This window comes from Podarcis cretensis (genome assembly GCF_951804945.1).
Source record: "Podarcis cretensis genome assembly, chromosome: 12".
Lineage (NCBI taxonomy): Eukaryota > Metazoa > Chordata > Lepidosauria > Squamata > Lacertidae > Podarcis > Podarcis cretensis.
Genome location: NC_137181.1, coordinates 11,468,009 through 11,491,869, shown reverse-complemented (window position 1 = coordinate 11,491,869; position 23,861 = coordinate 11,468,009). Strand labels below are relative to the sequence as shown.

The 23,861-nt window shown below is 40.6% G+C and overlaps 2 protein-coding genes across 17 annotated transcripts in view; one reads left to right on the top strand and one right to left on the bottom strand.

Moving 5' to 3' along the window:
* KMT2C (lysine methyltransferase 2C) overlaps positions 1–14,234 on the top strand; it is a 159,582-nt gene extending 145,348 nt beyond the window's left edge. For 11 of the 12 annotated variants that reach the window (XM_079996271.1, XM_079996270.1, XM_079996277.1 and 8 more), the window contains 13 exons: positions 280–458; positions 564–700; positions 1,402–1,654; positions 2,117–2,256; positions 4,208–4,315; positions 5,189–6,308; positions 6,761–6,897; positions 7,556–7,698; positions 7,974–8,142; positions 9,655–9,771; positions 10,669–10,742; positions 11,106–11,214; positions 12,288–14,234. In XM_079996271.1, the coding sequence (XP_079852397.1) occupies positions 280–458; positions 564–700; positions 1,402–1,654; positions 2,117–2,256; positions 4,208–4,315; positions 5,189–6,308; positions 6,761–6,897; positions 7,556–7,698; positions 7,974–8,142; positions 9,655–9,771; positions 10,669–10,742; positions 11,106–11,214; positions 12,288–12,380 (2,779 nt within the window). In that variant the 3' untranslated portion in view covers positions 12,381–14,234. The remainder of the gene's footprint in view (positions 1–279; positions 459–563; positions 701–1,401; positions 1,655–2,116; positions 2,257–4,207; positions 4,316–5,188; positions 6,309–6,760; positions 6,898–7,555; positions 7,699–7,973; positions 8,143–9,654; positions 9,772–10,668; positions 10,743–11,105; positions 11,215–12,287) is intronic. The other variant, XM_079996275.1, reaches the window with a different exon arrangement.
* An 838-nt stretch (positions 14,235–15,072) lies between these two features.
* GALNT11 (polypeptide N-acetylgalactosaminyltransferase 11) overlaps positions 15,073–23,861 on the bottom strand; it is a 31,028-nt gene continuing 22,239 nt past the window's right edge. For all 5 annotated transcript variants that reach the window (XM_079946812.1, XM_079946810.1, XM_079946813.1 and 2 more), the window contains 6 exons: positions 22,866–22,983; positions 22,257–22,409; positions 20,909–21,127; positions 18,593–18,697; positions 17,413–17,550; positions 15,073–16,122 (listed from right to left, as the gene is read on the bottom strand). In XM_079946812.1, coding sequence (XP_079802938.1) covers positions 15,991–16,122; positions 17,413–17,550; positions 18,593–18,697; positions 20,909–21,127; positions 22,257–22,409; positions 22,866–22,983 — 865 coding nt within the window. In that variant the 3' untranslated portion in view covers positions 15,073–15,990. The remainder of the gene's footprint in view (positions 16,123–17,412; positions 17,551–18,592; positions 18,698–20,908; positions 21,128–22,256; positions 22,410–22,865; positions 22,984–23,861) is intronic.

Sequence of the window (23,861 nt, the reverse complement as noted above, 5' to 3'; positions counted from 1 at the left end):
CACCTTCCAAGGGAGTCCATTCCACTGTCAAACAGCTCTTACTGTCAGAGCGTTCTTACTGAGGTTTAGTCGGAATATCCTTCCTTGTAACTTTTGGATCCATTGGATGGGTGCAGGAGAAAACAAGAAGCTTGCTCCACCCTCCATGTGACAGTCCTTAAAATATTTGAAGATGGCTATCATATCTCCTCTCAGTCTCCTCTTTACCAGGCTAAACATACCCATTTCCACTTTACACATCTATATGTGAAAAACATTTCCAATTATTTTCCCTCTCAGGGTTCAGGATCCTTGTGATGACAGAGACACTCCTGACAGCTTTGTTCCTTCCTCCTCTCCCGAGAGTGTAATGGGCATGGAAATAAGTAGATACCCTGATCTGTCAGCAGTAAAGGAAGAAATGCCCGAACCTGTTCCATCCCCCATCATTCCAATTCTACCTGCCAGTACTGGAAAAGGTATTGCCAAAATATTTTCTAGATGTTTCTACTAATTTCCCCACCGGCATGATCATGTGCCTCTATTCCATGCATGTTTAATTTTGTATCTCCCTTTAACTGAAGGTTCAGAAGAAAAAAGGAATTATATCAAAACAGAGCCTGGTTCTGGCTTCTTTGGCTCTCAGCTTGGTCCTTCTCAAAATGGTCCAAAATCTGGCCTTGTATCCATAGCAATTACTTTACATCCCACAGCTGCAGAGGTAAGGAAAGTTCCAGTGAGCTGCATGTATCTGTGACAATGTTGTGCCCCATGTCCTGCAGACGTTATGGCTATTTTATTTGTGTTGCAGTACAACAGTTGTTGTAAACTCTGGTTATTAGTTTCAGTGCCATTTCTTTAAATTGTAAATCTGCACCGAAATACTTCCCACAAACAGTTTTTCGAAGAAAAAGACACTTACTTAGATTGTGGAGGGCTGGGTTCACAAATTCCCAATTTCCTTGTTTTATCACATGCTCTTTGAAGCAGCTGCTTTCCTTGATTTAATAATAATAATAATAATAATAATAATAATAATAATAATAATAATAATAATGGCTTAGGTGCCTTCTTAAAAAAAAAGAAAACAAGGGCTTCTTACTAATGTAATCCTGGCCAATCAGGGATCACGTAGCTAGTGTGTTGATGTTTCGTCATAAGGCAATCAGTCAAATTTACTGTCATTAAGCTGAACAGAAGTGAGCCCAGGAAGCATTGCCCTCAGTCTGCCATTTGGAGTGTGTGCAAATGTGTGACCTGTTTTACATCCCTCCCACCCCAAAACTGGACGAGAGCATTCAGGGGAGGGGGGAGGTTGTTCTGCAAAACATGCACTGCTCCATTTCAGTGCAGTCCTCTTTTAAATATGTGATGAAGAAAAAAGATGCTATGCACTTGTCCTTTTTCCTTTTCCCACTCTAGAATATTGGCAGTGTGGTGGCTGCATTTTCCAATCTTCTGCATGTCAGAATTCCAAACAGTTATGAAGTGAGCAGTGCACCAGATGTCCCATCCTCTCTGGGAATTATGAACTCTCACAGAGCAAATGTAGCCTTTGAGTACAGGCAGCACTTGTTACTTCACGGTCCTCAGGCAGGCACTGTAGGGCCTCCTGGACTAACAGGGCCTTACGGACTCAAACAACATAATATGCCATTTCCCCCAAGTGGTAACGGTGAGTAAGGATATATCTTTTTTCGGTTTTGTTAATTGTAGTTGTTTTTTAGAAAAGGTGGCAATGAAGAGTTTAATCCAAGGTGAGAAAATGACACTGTGCTTCATTTTTCTGTCTCCTCAGTAATACGAATCATGTTCTGGTGAGAGTGACTAGGCAAAACCCATACATGTGGAACGTTGTCCAGCGGCAGATATTTTGTCACATTAAACTGCAATGTAAAAATGTGTAAATAGAAGCACTGTAAAAAGAATAGGGTGGTATGAAGGGGAAGGGCAAAGTAGGTCCGCAGTGGTGGAAGGTGTGTTGCTGTGCAACAGTTGTAGGGAAATTGTGCTTTAAAAATGAAATCAGGATAAATTATTTGGATGAACACGCACGCCCATGTTAATACTTACACTGAAGTAATGCATATGCTCTATTCAGAATGACACTTTGTAACTTGTTGGTGTTCTTGTTAAGTCTTGGCAGGCTATAAGGCACACAGTCCACATGTTGCAGATGGTTCAGGGTTGAGGTCACAGTGGTGCTCTCATTGTAAAGTCGTAGTTCTGGGCAGTGGAGTACGGAAATCCTTCAGTGATCTACCTTTCCTGAAACAGGTACTACTGTGATACCCGTTTGTCTATTATTGTTTTTTGCTTTATAAGGTTAAACTACAAAAAGAGGGGGTCAGGTTGATTCCTACAGTTCATATACTTGACATGGTACAACTATTTAATTATTACTGTTCTGCATTTTGGAGGTTGGTAGAATTCAGTAGAGATTTCTCTTTCATTAACAAGTGGTCTCTGGCAAGTTAGAAATAACTCAAAAAGTCATTCCAGAGTAATTAGGTTTTATCAGTTGCAGGAGAAGAGAGTTCATAATTTTAAAAAATCTTGCTCTCATTTTATTTCTGCTGTTTCAACAGTTCTATAAAAATAAAGATCCCTAGGGATTCTCTAGCCTGTGAATAAATACCAGAGTGCTTCAAAGTAGAAATTTCAGAAGTCTGCATGCCTCCATACTAGCACCATCAGCCAATTTATCTTTCCTTGAAACTATTCTCGCTACCAAGTAGTTTCATACAATCAAAATCATATGTAAAATAATGGTAGATTTGGCATGTAACTACAAGCCAACATGCCAGCATTTCTTGTTACAAATAGTGCATAGTGAAAGGGCTGTGTGTCTTAAGTTAACATTCTGAGGTGCAATGTGAACTATTTTTTACATCAAGAAACAAATATACTGTATTTTTCTGTGTATAAGACGATGTTTTTACCTGGTTTTTTTCAGTCAAAATTTGGGGGTTGTCTTATAAACAGAATGTGGGGAGGGGAGAGAAGCTTGGCTGCTGTCAGGTGACATGGCGGAAAAAGAATGGCACTTTGCTCATGCTCAGAGTCACTCTTTCCCCCTCTGCCGGGAGTGAGCCTGATGCATGGAGCCTAAGCTTCATGAGGCATCCTGTAGAACAGTGATTCTCAACCTGTGGGTCCCCAGATCTTGTTGGACTACAATTCCCACCACCCCTGAGCTCTGGCCTTGCTAGCTAGGGGTGATGGGAGTTGTAGTTCAACAACATCTCCGGACCCACAGGTTGAGAAAGGCTGCTGTTGAAGCTCCTCTAGTACAGTACTGAAGAGGACGCCTTGTCACCCTGTGCGGAAGGCTCTGCTCTGCTGCCCCTCCCGCCTTCCAAAACTTTGGCCCAACCTTCTCTGCCAAAGTTTGGTGACGTCAGTGGTGCACTGAAGTTGTTATTTGGGGAGGGGAGCAGGCGGCTCCTCCGGTTCTGGCACCTGCCTGCTTCACCTTGCCTAGTCCACGGAGAGGTGACTGGCATGTGAAAGTCCCTGGATCTACTCCCAGCTACAGCAGCTCTGATCCTGGAACCTGGGCATTGCTGCTGCTGCTGCTGTTGCTGCCACAGTCTCTAGGCAGAGCAGGATTGGGCAGGTTGTGGCTTAGGCTGCGAAGAGCTTGACGGCAACAGACTGGCCCCCTCTCTTCTACGTGCCAGCTCATTTTGATCCTGCACACTTTTTGCCTGGGTCTGAAGGTGATCTCCCCAAAAAAGCTCCCCCTGTCACTCTAACTGAAAGAAAGTATATGAAGAAGTGTGCATGCACACGAAAGCTTATACCCAGAACAAACTTAGTTGGTCTCTATGGTAATACTGGACAATTTCCTTATTATTTTATTTTATTTTGAAAGAAAGTTGTTTTGTTTGATGTTTCAAAACTGATTTTTTAAATTTTGGGTTAAAAAAAGGGGGCTGTCTTATTAATGGGGGGTGTCTTATACACAGAAAAATACGGTATTTCATCAACTCACATTTACGTAATTAGCAAAGTCTTGAGTTATAAACACATTGACATTACTAGCAACATAAGTGAATGTTTTCCCTAGTTCATTCTGAATAAGATTTGTTCTCCAAGATTTTGTATTAACATAAGAAAAGGTTTCTACAAGTAATGGGCAGCTTGGTTTTTCTAATTTACTAAATGTACTAAAAATGAAATTCCCTGAAGTTCATGTTTACGCTCTTTGGCTTATTATTTCCAGGATTCTAGAGAGAAGTCTGAAAGAATGGAGAAAGACATTGTCTTCTGTAGCAACAACTGCTTTGTTCTTTATTCAGCATCCATGCAAGCTAAAAGCTCAGAAAGCAAGGTAATTCCCAGTGCTGCTGCATTAATAAAATACACAATAAATATTAATTGAAATATATACAGTGATTCAGTTTCTTTCAAAATTCTGAAGCTAGATGGAATACTGTATTCTGATTTTTTTTTTAAAAAAAATGTTTGCAAGATCCATCTCTAGTGTAAACGAAGAGTAGCTTTCATCTCAGTTAACTCTAGAAGATTAAATCAGTACCTGTCCCAAAAATTTCAGTTTTGTTGCAATAGAGGGTACAATCTATTAAGTGTTTTTCCTGTGCTGGCATCATTTGAAGCAGCAGGTAACACATGCAGCAGATATTCCCAGTGCATTCTAGCCATCATTCAGTGACATACATATGCATGATACGTCCCATAATACATTCAGAATATTTGGTGCCATCAGAATCTTATCTTGGGTGGTGTTTTATGATACCATTTTCAGGTTGTCTCCCTGGAGTATCAATAACTCACTAACTTTGATTCAGGAATCCTAGGTAACTTTGTTCTGTTAAAACTTTCTGCTTAAAATTGCAATCTGATGTGCCTGCCCATGAATAAATTTGCTTGTAAGTGGAGAAGTATATCATTGCAAACATCAAGCCGGCATACTTACCTGCAAGTAAATCAGCCTTAAATTTATAAATTCCTAGCACATGTCTTCTAAGCATTTACTGTTATTATTAGTCTTACTAGTCTACCACACTGCCTGGGAAGACACAGCACCAGGAACATAATAAGGTTTCCTCTGCAAGTAAAATAGGATGCTACTGGTTCATGCATTCATAACTACCATAATACATCATAGGCATCTGACTTTGAAATAATATTGACCAAACGTGTTTTCCTTCATTCCATATTTAATTGCTTTATTATTTCTCAGGAATCAATTCCAACCTTGCCACAGTTTCCATTGAAGGAGGCAGCCCCCAAAGTGTTCCATCAGTATAACAACAACATCTCTACGTTAGATGTGCACTGCCTGCCTCAGCTACAGGAAAAGATTTCTCCGCCTTCCTCGCCCCTTATCACCTTCCCTCCTGCTTTTGAAGCAGCCAGAGTCGAGCCAAAACCAGATGAGCTTAAGGTAACAGTGAAGCTAAAACCCCGCCTGAGAACTATACCGAATGGTCTGGATGACTGTCGACCAGTAAGTAAGAAATGGAAAGGAATGAAGTGGAAAAAGTGGAACATACAGATTGTGATTCCTAAAGGAACATTCAAACCTCCTTGTGATGAGGAGATAGATGAGTTCCTCAAAAAGCTGGGCACAACCATTAAACCTGATCCAGTGCCGAAGGACTACCGAAAGTGTTGTTTCTGTCATGAGGAGGGCGATGGGCTAACGGATGGACCAGCAAGACTTCTAAACCTTGACTTAGATGTTTGGGTCCACTTGAACTGTGCTCTTTGGTCTACTGAGGTCTATGAGACACAAGCTGGTGCCTTAATCAACGTGGAGCTCGCCCTGCGAAGGGGCTTGCAGATGAAATGCATGTTCTGTCACAAAATGGGCGCCACCAGCGGCTGTCACAGGTTGAGGTGCACCAATATTTATCACTTTACCTGCGCCATTAAAGCACAATGCATGTTTTTTAAAGACAAAACTATGCTTTGCCCTATGCACAAACCAAAGGGCGCTCACGAGCAAGAACTCAGCTATTTTGCAGTCTTCAGGCGGGTATACGTCCAGCGGGATGAAGTCCGACAAATTGCCAGCATAGTCCAACGGGGGGATCGTGAGCACACCTTCCGGGTGGGGAGCCTCATCTTCCACACCATTGGCCAGCTGCTGCCACACCAGATGCAGGCTTTCCATTCTTCAAAGGTGCTCTACCCTGTGGGTTACGAGGCCAGCCGGTTGTATTGGAGCACACGCTATGCCAACCGCAGGTGTCGCTACCTGTGTTCCATTGAAGAGAAGGATGGTCTTCCCCTCTTTGTGATCAGGATCATTGAGCAAGGCCATGAAGACCTGGTTCTTACGGACTCAACCCCTAAAGGTAACACTGAATCGTGTGAAAGTCTTTGGCCTAACTGCTAGATGTGCATTTCATTGTTTACGTTCATTTGATATTTCTGACTGGTTACTGGAAGCCATTAGGCCTATTGCATTGCTAACTCGTCAATGCACAGCTGACTTCTTTGTAGCAAATGGTGAGTACCCATGTCAGTATTATATGTGATGATCTCCATACTATTTTGCCATGTGTGCGTGCCATATAGGACAGTCAGTATTCAAAGTATACATGGTTTTCCATGCAGAAGTGATATTGATGTAAAGAATTCATCTTGGGAGCAGTAGAATCCTAAAAACACAATCTGCCCCTTAGTATTTTAGAGTAATCCTAATGTTACATCCAAAGTAGATGTGACTTTAAACAAATTTATTGTGGTGATTTATTTTGTCTCTTGCATTTATTTTGTGATTCACTGTAATATTTATCCTATGCAGGTGTTTGGGATAAAATCCTAGAGCCTGTTGCTTCAGTAAGGAGGAGTTCTGAAATGCTGCAGCTATTCCCTGCATATCTAAAGGGTGAAGACCTTTTTGGTTTGACTGTCTCTGCAGTGGCTAGGATTGCGGAATCGGTAAGAGGTCATGCGGCTGTACTAGGCCAGTTCTGGGCTTGTTACTCTTTAGTAGTAAATCATTGTCTGTCTTAGACACGGCACTTTTTTTATGCAATGCGTGTAACATGTGTCCAGGCTCTTACCTATTGAAAACTTGTCATAGAGTCTGAAGGAAGAAATGGTTCTGGTATAGAATGCTGTGCCATAACTAGCATTAAAATTTAGTCAGTGGAAAGCCCTGAAGCAGGCCTTTTGGCCAGGGTTATAGGCTCACTTTCAGAGGTTTAGAAACAGGAAACAATGGTTTGATGTGGGGTATTGTAATTGCCTGTCTGCCCGCCCACCCCACCTCTTTCCAACACTTAGGGCAGCAGGTTTTGCAGGTAGAAGTATGCATTAGTAGATACTATGTGAGTGGGCAAAGCACCCAGGGGCTTACTGAGTATTGCAGGCTAGGATAGAAAAGGCAGGGTTGGGTTTGTGCAATCGGTTTGAGGATCTGTGCTCTTAAAGAAAAGCAAGAAGGAAAAAGAAGGCAGTTTTGTAAAACACTTCACTGAGTGCTGTCTCTCTCTGTGTGTGCTATTCTAATTCCTAAACCTATTCCTGAATCAGAGAACATTTCTTTGGCTGTTCTGCAACTGCACTGACATGTGACTCCTTGGTGTGTTTACAGCTTCCTGGGGTTGAGGCTTGTGAACATTACACCTTCCGGTATGGCCGAAACCCCCTCATGGAACTTCCTCTTGCCATCAACCCCACAGGCTGCGCCCGCTCTGAGCCAAAAATGAGCAGCCATGTCAAGAGGTTTGTGTTAAGGTATTTTCTTTTAAATTCACATAGTACAGCCCAGGGTTTATAGGCTGCGTAGGATACCTGTGCTTCTGTGTGCTGCTTACAAACCCTGTTGTTGTTGGCTGTGTATGTGCATGTCTGAGCCAGGGGAGCTGCTCTGTTGTCTCTGCTAGCTGGCTTTGAATGTTTGTCTGTCTTTGAGTTTGTTTTTTAAAAAACAACCTCTAAATGTCATAAAATTCAGAGAGATCTTCAGTTTTCCTTCTTTGTCTCTTCTGTTATATGACCCACTACTGCAGGCCTCATACCTTAAATAGCACCAGCACTTCAAAGTCATTTCAGAGCACAGTTACAGGAGAACTGAATGCACCTTACAGTAAACAGTTTGTTCATTCAAAGTCCTCTCAGTACCGAAAAATGAAGACCGAATGGAAATCCAACGTCTATTTGGCACGCTCACGTATTCAGGTCAGTTGCAACAACTTTGCTGTGCAATGCATTCAGTCTTTTAAAATTTTGCCACTGTCTCTTCCAATCAGCCATGAAAACAGTATGAAGCCATGGTCCGGCTCAGATTAAAATTAGGCTCAATGTAAGTGGTGTAGCATACTTTGGTGTTCTGTACTGGACTAGGGGGAAATTCTCTGTGGGAGGAGGAGCTAGTAATGCCTTCATTGTCATGACCTGATCATTAGCTGATCACATTTGACCTTCAGGCTTCTTGTAACCTTCACAGTAGTGGAGGGTCAACACTAATGGTTTGCTTCCAGAGGATGATGAATCCAAACAGTTTTCTAATATCTTTGGGGGAAATGTGTGCTGCTTGAAATATAGTTTCTCCAAGTCAGCCATCTTGGTCTCAAGGGAACAAACATCTGTCCAATATGCAGATAAGCTGTACATGTGACAGTCTATAAAATATACTATCACCACTACTACTGGCCTTCTATCTGCATATTTGCTGTTGATGTGTTAGTTAATTTGGGAGTTTGGGGTTTGTTAGGTCACAAAAGGGGTGGACAGAGTAGTCTGCCTTGCTCATCTTGGCCTGCTGCTAAACTTGCTTGGCTGGTAGATGATTGGCCCCACAAGAGAGGAGCCCCAATTATGTAGACAATGGACCTGATTTCTGTTATTCATGAACTAGTGACATTCTGACTTTGCTATTGCATATAGGGCTGCCTTTGAAGATTGCTAGAACATTTCCGTTGGTGAAAAATGTGTCTATCAATGTGGGCCAGATGGCTGGTAAAATATATAACATCAATAAATTTAATATACTGGTGTTGATCTTTAAAGGAGAAAGGAGCCCTTCATACTTGCCTGGGCCCAGAGATCTACTGTGGAGACCCTGCTGTAAGGCCTGCCTGTAAGATCAATCAGACTGGTGGGCATAAAGAATAGGGCCTTTATGGTGCTAGCCCTGCACTTGTGGAACTTCATCCCAATGGCTCCTTCCCAACTGCAGGCCTTCCAAAGCCCATTAATTTCAAGTTATGGTCCCACTGATTTGAAATTGTTTAAATGTTTTAGCTGATATTAATCATATTACGCTTGCCTGTTGCTGGACATGCAGCTGTTTTTCAGGGCTGTTTTATATATGTGATATATTTGTGATCCTGTATTTTATTAATTTTGTATTTTATTAATTTTATTTATTGTGGCTCATATAAGCCACTTGTGAGATTTCTTGCCTAAAAGACTACATTCAATTTACATTAAGGTCTGAATAGCACTTGTGTACTGGTGGGCTATGTTAGTGTTATTTTTCTCCTTGCTGATTTGAGCTACTCCCTTAAATGGGAGTAATCTCCATTGAACACAAAGGGACATACTTATGAGTAAACATGTATAGGATTGACTGTAAGTTTGCTAAAAAGCATCAGTTCTTGTACCCTAATGCTAAACTACACCAACATAGTGTTCAGGTTGTGCACTCTGGTACTGAGATATTCCTAAAGCATCTACTATTCTTTGTAGGGCCTGGGCTTATATGCTGCTAGAGACATTGAAAAGCACACCATGGTCATTGAATATATTGGAACCATCATCCGCAATGAGGTAGCCAACAGGAAAGAGAAGCTTTATGAATCTCAGGTATTACATAAGGCAACTTAACCTGTTTCAAGAACTCATGTAAGATAGTCAAAAATGTGTGAGCTCTTCTCCAGAGCAAACAGCTATAGCGTTGTGAATGCTGACATGTATTACAGCTTGGATGTGAAGCACTCAGAACTGTGTCTCCAGATAGCAGGAGCACCTGGTGTTTCCGGAGAATTTTTAAAAATGGCTCAAAGTATTAGCAGATGTTCATTGTGTTCATAAACATTGTGTGTGAAAAATGTATGAACCGATATCTGGGCCCATATATGTAGAGATCTGTGCAACAGAGACTACGATACACACCAACCATTCAGAGTAACATCCATGTCCCCACAACCATCCAGTGACTATAGGTACAGATTGTGTGAGAATGTGAATTCATTTAGAGCAGGCATGTCCAACAGGTCAATTGCAATCTACCAGTCAATCACTGGGCATCCCTGGTCGATCTCCCCACCCTACCCCCCCCCCCAAAAAAAAACCCCAACAACTTTCGCTCTCCAAAAAAAAGTTCAACAACTTTGGTCAATCCAATGGGTAGATCACTGCCAGTTTTTTTTATAGTGGGAGTAGATCGCAGTCTCTTGGAAGTTGGACATGCCTGATTTAGACTGACTGAGACTATTAGTTTGTGGCTGTGTCTGAGCCTGTCTCTAAAGGATCTTCTAGGTTGCCTTTTCTATTCAATACATCTAGTCACAAAATACTAGTAAGCATGCTCTGCTTTCTGTGTTGGGTATAAATATACCCAAGTCTCCCACAGTATGCCAATGGGTTGTCTCATTATGAATCTGAAAAACACTTTGAACCGTGTGTCACTCCTTTTGTTTGAATGATTGACTCTTCTTGTACAGATCTGACAGCATTTTCTCTCTGCTTCCCTCCTCGCAGAATCGCGGAGTGTACATGTTCCGCATTGACAATGACCATGTCATTGATGCCACATTGACAGGAGGTCCTGCAAGGTGGGTGGCTCTTGAGAGGAATGGTGATCTCATTTTTGGATGCCAGCCATGTTCTCTTTGCTGGCTCTTTCCTGAGGAGTTCTACTGGAAGTGTTCTTCCGCAATTGCCTTTATTCTCTAAGTTGGCGCATTCAACTGTCATACTCCCAGTAAACTAAAGCTGCCTTATTAATTTACTGTAGCCTTGATTTGTGCTCTCAAAGCAGATGTCCAGCAATAGAGCACTTTTTGAACTTTGTTTTTTCCTGGGCAAAGATCAGAGGTTGTAGATACATATTTTACAGTAAAATCAGTTTGCTTCCTCAACACTTTAAAACATGTGCCTGGATTTCTCCTGTTTTCCCAACCCCCCACCCCTTGTAGGTATATTAACCATTCCTGTGCACCAAACTGTGTGGCTGAGGTGGTAACCTTTGAAAGGGGACATAAGATCATCATTAGCTCTAGCAGGAGAATCCAGAAGGGAGAAGAGGTAGGATTTGCATAGCTTCTAGTAGCTTAAACCTTTATTTGTAGAATATGCTCAATTTCTTCTTTCTAAAATTCCTAGTTACAAAAATGTTTCAGCACTTGCTTCTTTTTTAAGTACCATGATTTATTTATTTTCTGTTGACTCGTCAACTGGACAGTCTCACCCTCTTGTATTTTTTCCCATGCACTGCTTAGCATTTTAGGCAATCTATTAGAAGCCATTCTGAAGAATGCCTTGTTAAAGTTTGTTTATACTGTAAAGCTGTTTAACATTTACCACTTTCCTCTACCCACATACCTGGGAGTAACTTTCATTGAACTCAACAGGGCTTACTTCTGCAAGTACACATATAGAAGTGTGCAGAATGTAAAACATTGCTTTGTATGCTGAAACGTCACACTAAATAGGATATTGGAAAACTACTACTTAAAAAAAAAAAAATCATTCCGGTGTAACTGTTTTGGAGCCCATTCAAATGCACACAGCAGTGTTGTAGAGTTCTTGGGCAGCATGCAGACCGTTTCATGTGGAGATGTATTTGCCCCCAACGTGGAAAGTTACTTTGATAGCAACAGATAAAGGCTTTTCAGGTGTATGCTTCCAAACACCTTGGGGAACATTCTTGCACCTCAATCAGCACATTTCATTCTGCACTATATTTTCAGTAGCAAGAACTCTGGCAAATAAAAACAGCCACAATGAGCTGGTTAGACTGGTTACCGAAATGGGGTATCTCCTAAACCAACCCTTAATCTGCAACACCATTTCAGGATATTAATAATATAAGAAGAATTTATTATTTATACCCCACCCATCTGAAATGGTTGCCCCAGCCCATTATCACATTACAGATGAATATGGCATTTGCCACTATATTGATTCAACGAGGCTGAACTTTAGCACCCTAGGCATAGTTCACCTTGCAAGAAGCTGCTGCTTCCATCCATAATCAATGTTAGCAACTTAAAATACAACAACATATGAAATTGAGAACGCGTCCATGTATATATGAGGTGAGTAGTTGTTCTTGATTTTGCAAACACCAAACCTAACTGGCAGTCCCTTTCTTTCAGCTCTGTTATGACTATAAGTTTGATTTTGAAGATGACCAGCACAAGATTCCATGTCACTGTGGAGCTGTAAACTGCCGAAAATGGATGAACTAGATGCATTCCTTGCTGTCTCCAGGGGTTGCTTGTCCCAAGGATGAAGTGATTTTGATTTTTTTGATTTTTATGGGGTGGGTGTGGGTGGGTGTGAAAGCAATCACTTCTGAAAGTTGTATTCTACACCAGTGTGAAGCAAGCTGGCAGAATATGGAGTTGTTGCCTGATGTCCAAGGCACACAGAGGTGAAACTGATCTCCAAACCAGTCCAGCACTTTTGATTTTATGAACTCATAAGGAGAAATCGTTGAACTTGGGCAGAGAAGCTATGGCTGAACTGCAAAAGGGCAGTGGGGCATCAATGAATGTAGACTGAAATCACCAGCGAAAGGGAGACGTCCAAAGTGCTGGCCACAGCCTTACTTATTAAAGGGGCAGGCCCTCTAAATACAGAAAAAATAAATAAATAAAAGTAGACACCACTGAACAAGGAATGTACTGAAATGACTTCCTTAGGGATAGAGCTAAGGGAAATAACTTGCACTAAAATACATTTAAAATACTTGATTCCATGAGTCAGTTTATTGTAGTTTTTGATTTCTGTAAAATAAGAGAAACTTTTTGTATTTATTATTGAAATAAGTGAATGAAGCTATTTTTAAAAGGAAAAGTTAGAAGCCAAGCTGCTGCTGTTACCTGCAGAACTAACAAACCCTGTTACTTTGTACAAAAGTGTAAATATTTTGAGGAATAAAGTACAGTATAAAAAAATAGTAATTGACCAAATGCTACCAGACTTTGCAGCAGTTCGGGTGCTTATTATAAAACTTTGATAGGGATGTTACAATATGATCTCATGTATTAAAAATGCCATTACAATTGTTATGGAATAACCAAAATCTCAATTTAAAGAGAGGTTTTACTTTATTTTTTTAATCTTTAAAGCAGGCTCAACTGTGCTCTATTAATAACTTTTTTAAGTAACCATTAAGACTGGTAGAGAGCATGTATATTACAACTATGACTTTTGTAGATGTCTGAGGAAATTTAGACTGATTTATTTTATTTGTATTATATTGTTACATCCCTATTTCTTAAATCAGGTTTTTTGTGCTTAGAATTTGTGATAACTGTGAATAACTGCTAAAACCACCCAAAATAGAAGCTGAACATTGATTTTCTTTTCCAGAAAATAGTAGTGGGGATTACATGAACTGTTCAGCTTACACTAAATCATGTAATGAAAATAGAAATGTGTAGTGAGAGCGTAAGTCTAATACAATAGCTGCCTTCTTTAAAAGTAAAAACAAAGAAAAAATTAGGTGTAATTGTGCTTTCAGCTGCAGGACTCTGGCAATAGGGTTTTGGAAAATGTAATTTAAAAAAATGTGTTTGTATGGATTGTTTTGTTTACATTTCTTTAAAAAAAATAAAACACTGTTTGTGTTTGCTTGTAGAAACCTAATCAACATTTTGAAGCAGGTTAGTTTTTTTATTTTGTACTTTAAATTCTGGTACTGACACTTCACAGTCTAAATATTAAAAAAATGAAGTTTTTTGTGTGCACAGCGAAAGTGGACTGTAAAACTGTTGATATATTCAGTGCTACAGTTCTGAACTTGTAATGTATATGGCATGATGTATTTTTATCTTACAGAATAAATCAATTGTATATATTTTTCTCTTGATAAATAGCTGTATGAAATTTGTTTCTCGAATATTTTTCTTCTCTTGTACAATATTCCAACATCCTACCAGTATTTGTCCTACAGGTTTTTTCTGTTCTGTATAATAGTTATCTAATGTTGGCAAAAAATGAATTTTTGAAGTATACAGAGTGTTATGGGCTTTGAAATTTGTGGAAACAGATTTAGAAGATCAGCATTTACAAATAAAATATTTTACATCTATAAATATTACCTCTATATTTTCATTTGGAAATGTTTCTTATTTTACCAGAATGTTCCTAGATGGTTTACTTAGGAGCCTCAAGATTTGGTACAGCACTGCACTGCCATTCAAAGAGGGAAGCAGCCATAATAATATAAAAATAAATCCATCACCTTTACTCCAAACTAAAATACCAAAAGCAATGATTTAATTGCTGAGAGGCACATAGCCTCGAGCAGATAAAGTTGGAAGAAAGCCACAGTGCAATTCATAAATCTGAATGCTTCCCAGACTATTTATAGTATATGGCTTTTGAATGATCTGCAGAGTAAAATCAATGCCCACAAGAACTCCACCCAATTTTCTATTCTGGATACCATAACATTCCACATCTGGATATAATCTGCTCAATTCTTTGAAAATAAGGTCTAGTAAATATTAGGACAGATTCAAATTCCTTGAATTGGTGCTGTAACTTCCACCCACAGCTTTCTTTCTGTATGAACACAGTACAGCTGATAGCCATTGTTTTGTTGGATTATATACTTCATGAGAGCTGCTAGCTTCACTGAAATGAAAGTGCAGTCTATGCTCAGAGGTGTTCATAGTATTCTGTGTTATGTGCTGGGGATGCAGGCCTAACTAGACAACCTGTTAAAATAAGACAGGTGGCACACACTAGCTGGTATTCCATTTGTTTGTTGTGCAGCATACAGTCCACAAATCAGTAAAAATTAACTCTGTGGCAAATTAAAACTTAATAAATTCTTATAAGGTACAGATCTCCCCCACCCCAACCCCTTTGGACAAGGTCCTAAGCATATTGCTCGATTTCAAAGAAAGAAAGAAAATGTTTCAAACATTGTTAACCCTGAAGTATTTTCACAAGTTTATTATGCAACTGCATTTTAAACCAGTGCTGAATGAACCAGTAAAGGAAAAATCAGCAATTAATGCTTTCAATCCAGAGGAAGAAATTTAAAAGTCCACACAAGTGTATTGAGATACATACATCTTGCACCATAATCATTTCTGTTGACCTCTTCACTCAGAAACTGATTATAACAGAAAAAGTACCATACTTGCTCTTAAAATGCCAATTTGCCATTGCAAGTCAGCCCCTACCTGAATTCCAGTAATTGTTCCCGACTGCTGCAGCCCCCATTCCCATACCTCCCTAAGGATTCCCAGATCGTCAGGGGAGGCTTTTGGGATACAGGGGGGCAGCAGGGAGAAGACATGAGACCCACTGTATAAACCTATTTCCACTTCATGATTCTGGATGCTGCCCAGAGACATCAAAATCTGTAATGACTTATTTTAAATGCTGTGACATAAAATGTTAACAATGTAACATGTTAAAATTAATGAATTAAAATTAAATACAGAGATTTGTTTAAAAATGAATATTCTTTTTCCAGATCAGTTAAAATAATTCATCATCCAAACAAAGAAAATAATAGTACAGTAATACTTGTGCAAGAAGTACAGGCAAGACAAGGTAGTCATCTGACTATTGGAAATATTCAATATTAATTTTCTTTCCTAATTAAATACAATGGTCTAACTATTTAGAGTATCTACATTTGCCAGGGAAGTGCAAAAAACTTACATGAATTGCACTTCTATGTGTGTAGAGGTTGAAACATGGCTGCCACAGCTCCTATTCCGCTTGCTTCTAAAAGCTTCCCAAACTGTTCCGTTTCAGAAATAGCAGCAGGGACTGCAGGCTCTATAAGGTCAACTATAGGCTACTGTGGAAATGGGCCTTCACTGTCAGTCAGCTTTCAAAGCGCCACTGCTGAGGGAGGGAGCCGTCACAAATTGCCATGGTCACATATCCTTTGAGGCTAAGCGAATCAGCTACCTTCATGCACTGCCCAACGGACACCTGATAGAGTCGATTATGTTTCTGGAGACAGAAAAATTAAACGCAACAGTTGAGACAAAGCAGCTCAAAGCCTGCTTCTGAATGAGAATATTGTCTGTGCTGGGGTGAGAAGAGCTGACCTTACTAGGGCAGTTAAATGTTGCCCTGATTCACTCACCACTCATCTAGAGGACAGGAACTCTGAATAACTATTCAGGCACTAATGTTTGAAGCTTGATGCTGCAGTGATCTGTTTGGATCACTTTTCTTAGCCAAATCTATATACAGTGGTACCTCGGGTTACATACGCTTCAGGTTACATACATTTCAGGTTACAGACTCCGCTAACCCAGAAATACTACCTCGGGTTAAGAACTTTGCTTCAGGATGAGAACAGAAATCGTGCTCCGGCGGCGCGGCAGCAGCGGGAGGCCCCATTAGCTAAAGTGGTGCTTCAATTCAAGAACAGTTTCAGGTTAGGAACGGACCTCCGGAACGAATTAAATACTTAACCCAAGGTACCACTGTATTGCAAAGCTGGGGAACTCTGCAAACATTACAATATGTTATCACTGTAGACAAAAAACAGTGAGATTATTGTTTCCATGAAGCTAATCCCGGAGAGCTCATCTCATGGGATATTGCTATAGGTCAGCCTTCTCCAGCCTGGTGCCCTCTAGATGATATGGACTGCAGAACAGACTTTCATTTTAAAATAACCAGACATGGTAGTAAAGATGCACATTTTCAAAATGCAATGCACTACCTTGACATCATTTCTTATTGTTAGGACGGAGGAAGCAAACAAAGCTGGAGACGCCATGCCTGCAATGCGAAGTGTCCTTCAGCTGAGCTACCCCCTGGGAAGCTGTTAAGTCTCCATTTCTTGCTTAGCGGCATATTGCCTTGTGGAAACACTTATCACAATGTTATTTCAATACAGTACTGGTATTCAACAATAGGGCAATTTATTGCACAGCCCTCCAGTATGTGGAGAGTATTGAGGGGCTGGTGTTGAGAGTGCATGGCTACTCCCCAGTAGATAAATGTCCTCCATTGTTAAGTTTGTCAGGTTATTCCATGCAACCTCAAAAGGAGGTATTTGGATTTTTATTCCAACAATGGCCCATTTACATGATAGTTCACTCCTCCCCTGATCTCCACATAATTTAGATGAGCACACACATCATTTAATAGGAAACCTGTACTGAAAAACATTAGTGTGAAATTGTTAACCCACACGTGATTTTTAGAATTAGAAAATCACATACCTACCCACACAAAGACACACACAGAAAGATCTGAAATCATCCACTCTTGTCCACAACTCACCCCAAGCACCCATTGCTGAGATCCTCCTGATCCATGGCATTTCATAAGGCGTGGTGGATCAGAAGTGTGAGATTCAGACACATCCAAGCATAGGAGATTGTTTAGGATCAGCTCATGATCTTCATTGTAAAGCCATACCTAATAGTGGAATAATTTATTTATTTAAAATCATTTCTAAACCTCTAAGTATTGTACAAAAATACAAGAAGTAAAATAGTAACACAAAAACAGCCACAAATCACTTTATAAAATATGCCACAGTGTAAAATCGCAGCTTTCTAAAGTATTTTGAAGCAGATTAATTTCCTATTAATTGCATTTAAGTAAGATTCCCTTCTTAACATTTTCAAATTAAGCATCAAGGAGTGAAAAAAAATCTGTTTACCTTAAGCAGAAAAAACTACCACAGATACTTATTTTCTGTGAACAAGTATGAGCTGAGCTTTAAAAAGGAAATATATTAGACCAATCTGAACATGTGGAGAGGTGCTAGCAATGGAAAACTCCCAGTTTTCTATCCTCCCCCCTTTTTTTGGCTTCTCTAAAATTACCTAAAAGTAGGGAGGGTGCCAGATGTTGTTTGCTTTAATTCTGGAACCCTCTAACAGCTGTGCATTTTTGGATCAGATATAATTTCTCTGGCTATTTTAAATCCACATTCATATGGGCCAGTAACTCTATTGAACTTATTTCCAGGACATGGGGCCTCTCCTCAAGGCACATTTTGAAGCAGATCTGTTCTTGGTGCCCTGGAAAGTTCCTGGAATGGACCTCAAGCACTGAGCAAAATTCTGAATGTATCACCTACAGTAGTGAGGTACTTAAAGAATCCACAAAGCCTCCTTTTAGTAAGTGATTTTGAAGCAGACAACAGTGGCAAAAAGTAGCTAATGGATACTGATGTATTTATCTGAGTGATCAGTCCTGAAATAACAGAAAGGGAATTGATACAAACAGAAAGCTTTATGTGACGTAAGATATAGATGACCAGAGCATACAGTGAGAAGATATCAAGTGAGAGACCCTTTTCATGTCTATAGTGGAAGGAATTTGGGTGTGGTTTGTTTTTAATGTTATGAAGGAGTGATCAAAATAAAGCAACACTGTGGAGACTATAAAAATAAACAATGCTAGGGAAAGCAAAGCAAGGAGAAAGTAAGTGCTGTCTTCGGGCACTTACCTGATTTTGATCATTGTAATCACACTCTCTGACCACAACAAGTCCTCCTTTTTGACTTGGGTGGCCTTGGGCAACAAGACATTTATTTGTCTGAAGATGAAGCAGCTGCAAAAGAAAAACACACACACGTAAGACAACTGGAAAATGTCTGCAATCACAATACTATTCATTCTTGCTGTATTATATAAGGGAGAGGATGGGGGAGAGCATTATGGAAAAAATGAGAGACGCTTGAAGGAAAGAGGCAGAAGGTTATTTTATGTGCTCTCTATAGAATTTCCCTTAACAACATAGGCGTAGCCAAGGGGGGTAGGGGGCAGCTCCCCCCCCATCAAGTGAAACAATAGAAATACTTAACTGACCAATCACATCCGTTCTGCCCCCCTAACAAAAATCCTGGCTCCACCCATGCCTAATAGTTGTATCTCTAGAATAATTTTCACTAGATCAAGGTATTGCAATCACAGAAGCAACTCTGCTGACAGATTTCTAGGAGATATGAGTAGTAGAGACTAGTAAGGACACAAAAGTTTTCAGCACACAGACAAAGTAAACTATAAGCTCTTCAGCCTATCTTTTTTTTTAAAAAAAAAAAAAAACCTTTGTGTGCTGATAAGGTAACCTCAGAGACAGCAACTTTGCCCAAAGCTACTTGTTGCAGTCTCAAGGCTAAGCAGAGATAAAAGAGAAAGTTGCATGCACCTATGCACCTATGCACATTTTTATGTTGCAAAACAGGCTAACTTAGGAGTAATTAGGTAAAGGTAAAGGGACCCCTGACCATTAGGTCCAGTCGTAACCGACTCTGGGGTTGCGGCACTCATCTCGCTCTATAGGCCGAGGGAACCAGCGTTTGTCCGCAGACAGCTTCCGGGTCATGTGGCCAGCATGACTAAGCCACTTCTGGCGAACCAGAGCAGCGCACGGGAACGCCGTTTACCTTCCCGCCAGAGCGGTACCTATTTATCTACTTGCACTTTGATGTGCTTTCGAACTGCTAGGTTGGCAGGAGCTGGGACCGGGGAACGGGAGCTCACCCCGTTGCGGGGATTCGAACCGCTGACTTTCTGATCAGCAAGTCCTAGGCTCTGTGGTTTAACCCACAGCGCCACCTGCGTCCCTACATCATCTACAATTCTTTGGAAAGGTAAGGTTTTTTATCTCCTTCCACTGTAAAGTCATTTCCAATATATGTGTTCCTAAAGAAGGGTTGTCCAACACGCGGCACACAAGCCACTTGTGGTCCTCAAGGCCTTTCTTGGTGGCCCTTGCTATGTATTGAAGCTGCAGGGAACTGGAAGTGACAACATGAAAGCCTTGCCCTAGTTTGCTTGTGACCAGCACAGGCCACTCATCCCAGCTGTGGCTGAGAATCCACCTTGGGGGCAGGATGAGTAGAGAGCAAGAAAGATGTGGAAGAAAAAAGGAAAGGAGGGGAGTAAAAGGCAGTTTCTTCAGCCAAGTAAGCAATGTCTTCCTTGCAGAAGATTCTCTCATCTGGAGAGAATCCCTAACTTGAACTAGAGCTAGTGAGTGTGCACACACATGTGTGCATGTGTTGAATATTTTGGTGGTGGTGGCAGGGCTGGAAGCGGGAGTGGCAAAGGAGGAGAGAAGGGGAAAGGGGGAAAGAAAGCAATAAAAGCAAAATGGCAGAGCTGCAGTGAGTTGCTCATTTTCACACTCTTTTCCTCTCTCTGACTTGCCCCACAAAGAGCTGGTAATAACTCGCTTGGCTCCTCCCTCTCCCTTCCTCTTTCCTTTCTGGAGTCCTGCCTACATCCAGCAACTTTCCTCACACCAGGCAGCCTCCATGATTTTTGGTCACTTTTTAGGTAGGTAGGTAGGTAGGTAGATAAATGTGTGTATAATAAATAATATTAAATATATTGCAAACACTTTATGATATGGAAATTTAATTCAGTGTGCCCCCCCCCCCAGGTTCTGTGTTGAAGTACTCTTGTGGCCTACTTGGTTTGAGAGCTTGGACCACCCTGTCCTAAAGCAAGAGTGCTTCTGATCAGACAAGAGATTATAGTCACCTACAAATGTGAAAGACATTCATCCATAACGAAGGTTGTTAACCTGCACAGGAAGCAAGGCAAGTAAGACTGATATGATACCTTTAGCATATTTGATCTAAAAACTACAGTGCATAATTACAGATTTTCAAAGCTACTCTTATTGCGAAGCTGCACAACAGCTAGAAAGTAATAATAGTTTCTTTTAATTCAGATGGCAGCTTTTGTGATCTTTATAACTACATTTTTCAGAGTATGATTTTAAAGAACCTGAAGAGTTAGAACAGCATCTTACCCGTCCACGTTGCAATGTTTTTGGTCGTTTTTGCCCTTTGTTGAAAAAGAGTGGCGGCGGTACTTTGGCATTAGAACCAGAAATTTGCATCTCTGGGTATATATTGTCTAAATACCACTTAAACGATTTGCAGTTCAACTTTCTTCTCAACTCCACACGATCAGTAATATTCCCATAGTTCCTTGTCCGTAATTCTGGTCGCAGAGCAAAATACTGTTCCTATGTCATAGAGAGGAAAGTGTGGTAGGAAGAATTACAGTTCAGAACAATGATTCTATTTTGAAGTGAGGATGAATACACAGGACTGAAAACAAAACAAGCAAAAAGCCAATTTCTCTGAACTATAAACCAATGCGGTTTGTACATGCTATAAAGCTACACTTTGAAACTACTGTGCCTATCCAGCCAATAATGACCAAGGGCAGAACCACACATTTTGGGACCTATGTGACCACTGCCAAAAACAGCATTCCCCATCTGCTTTGTCTCTCCTGGATTCATGACAATCACACTGTGAATGTCCCACTCCCTCAACCAACCAACAAAGTGGTGCAGGAGTGGAAAACCAATGGGATACAACATCGTCATCATCATTACACCCTCATTTCCATAGGTTGACGAGGGGTTAACTGGGTTGGGACAGGCCTCAATCACATGACAAAGGCAGGAACAATGATTTGTGGGGGGTCAGCTCGCTCTATTCAGTTTTTCATAGCAGCTGCAAACTGTGTCCATTTAAAAAAATCTGAAAATAATTGTCTATCTCCCACCCTGGCTCAAAACGTGTGTGTAAGTAAGAATGTGAAGATAAATAGTGAACATATAACCTAAGTTAGAAAACATAACTGCAGACCCCAAAGGGCTGGGCCCCAGTTACCCCCTCGTAACCGATGAAACCTATGCTTCAGGTAGGACCAATTTTGTTCTGATTCACTGTTTTACTACATGTCACCAAGGAAAGAATAGCAGAAGATGTAGAACTGCTTGTTTCTACACAGAGATCATCCAGCAGCATTTGGTAAAACCAGGATGGAATTCCACCAGTTTCCCTTCAGTAAAATTGAGAATGTTTAATGTTTTATATTTCATTTCCATCACTTACGCCTCTGGATTGGATTTCTTTAATCTTCGCTACTGCAATTATCAATGCATTTCTAAACTTTTGTTACAACTCAGAACCTATATTGAAGGTTCTGATACCACACAAAAAGTAGAAGATGAAAAAACTACCACTTTTCAGGAACGGGACCAGAGTTTCTGAATATCCATCCCTGCTGTGACCACCAAGGCACCCAGATACATCCACCTTTTGCTATGGCTTGTAATTCTACAGTAGTGGCCATCTTGCCTTATATTCATCCATCCACACATGAGCTAGCCGTAGAGAGTTGTGCGCCATGGTGTCCTGCCCGCCTGGGGAGCCATAAGGTCGCCTCTTACGAAAGATGTGTCCGACTCTGGAGCATGGGATGATGAGAAGTTTGCCCCCACACATCCAGATCTGCTCAGAAGCAGAAGTAATAAAACAAAGGATAATTACTCAAGGAAGGTCATATTAAGCATAGGTGTGGTTTCTGAAGATGTTGAGTCCATTTAACATAGTTAGAAAGGATTACAGCTGATAGAAGCTGTAACTTCTAGATCAGGGTTTCCCAAACTTTGGTCTTCAGCTCTTTTGGGACTACAATTCCCATCATGCCTGACCACTAGTCCTGCTAGCTGGAGGTGATGAAAGTTGTGATACGAAAAACGTAATTTATTTTTAAGAAAAATCAACTATCTGGTCAGACCAGAAAATATTCCCGACACCTAGTTTAGAAGAACTTTCAACATTCACAGAACTGCTCTGCAAAATTAAAGAAAATTACTGCGCAACCATAGTGTGTAAAGAAATGTGATTCAATCATTGTCCTTGTCCAAGAAAAGAGGTTATAGTCTACAAAAATAGCATACATACCCGAAATGATATTTCCAGGTTTTCCCCTCCCCAGATGTCCATGCCGCTATCATATTGTCCAAGTTCATTGAAATATTCTCTGTCCATTGCAAACAAGCCGCCTGCCATTGTAGGTGACCTAAAAGAAAGTAAGTGTTTTCCAAAGCTATACCTACTAATGATGGGAGGAGGGGGGGGAGTGCTGAAGTCACACAAACTTTACAGAGGATTGATGTGAGGTACGTATGGTTATCAATCAAATGTGGAAGTCCAGCAGCAGGGGAGAAATTGGAATACTGGCCAATCAATAAGATATTTAAAAGACTAACAGAGTGGGAATAGAAACTCACATATGATCCAAACACTGGCCCCTAATTTTTTTTAAAAAAATGGTGACAAGGTGGTGTTGAGCATCATTTCTACTCAAGGAAACTTTGAAAATCTGCAGAAAGACAGTGCGTACCACTCGGGAGGCAGGTAATGGCTTTTAGGAAGTTATTCTGGATCCCCAATTCTGATTTTTTAGCGTGTAATTTTTATTAATTTTAAGTTTACTGATTGTTTTATTGTTGTGTGCCATCCTGAGAGGCCCTTATGGCTACATGGAAGGGCATAGATGTAATTAAGTAATTGAAGGAGTCTGCCACTTTTTCTACTGTATGATAAGCATTGTTCTTCCCTTACCCTCCCTCATTTGTGACACATCTCTTAGGCTTTTGTACAAGGTCTTAAGGACCTTTACTTACCAATTGTTCCCATGACAGCTTACAAATTAAAGCAGGAGTCACCAACTTGGTGCAGAATTTGGCGGCCAGGTTGCTCACTGTTACAATACGGTTTGAACATATAATGCCAATCCTTGCCTGACTGCACTGGCTGCCCATTAGCTTATTGGCTCAATTCAAAGTACTGGTTTTGACCTCTAATTTTGCATTATGGCACACTTCCTGTGTCAGCCACCAGCACTCTCTCAAAATTCTAAATGTACCCACTAGTCCAAAACATTTGGGAACCCTT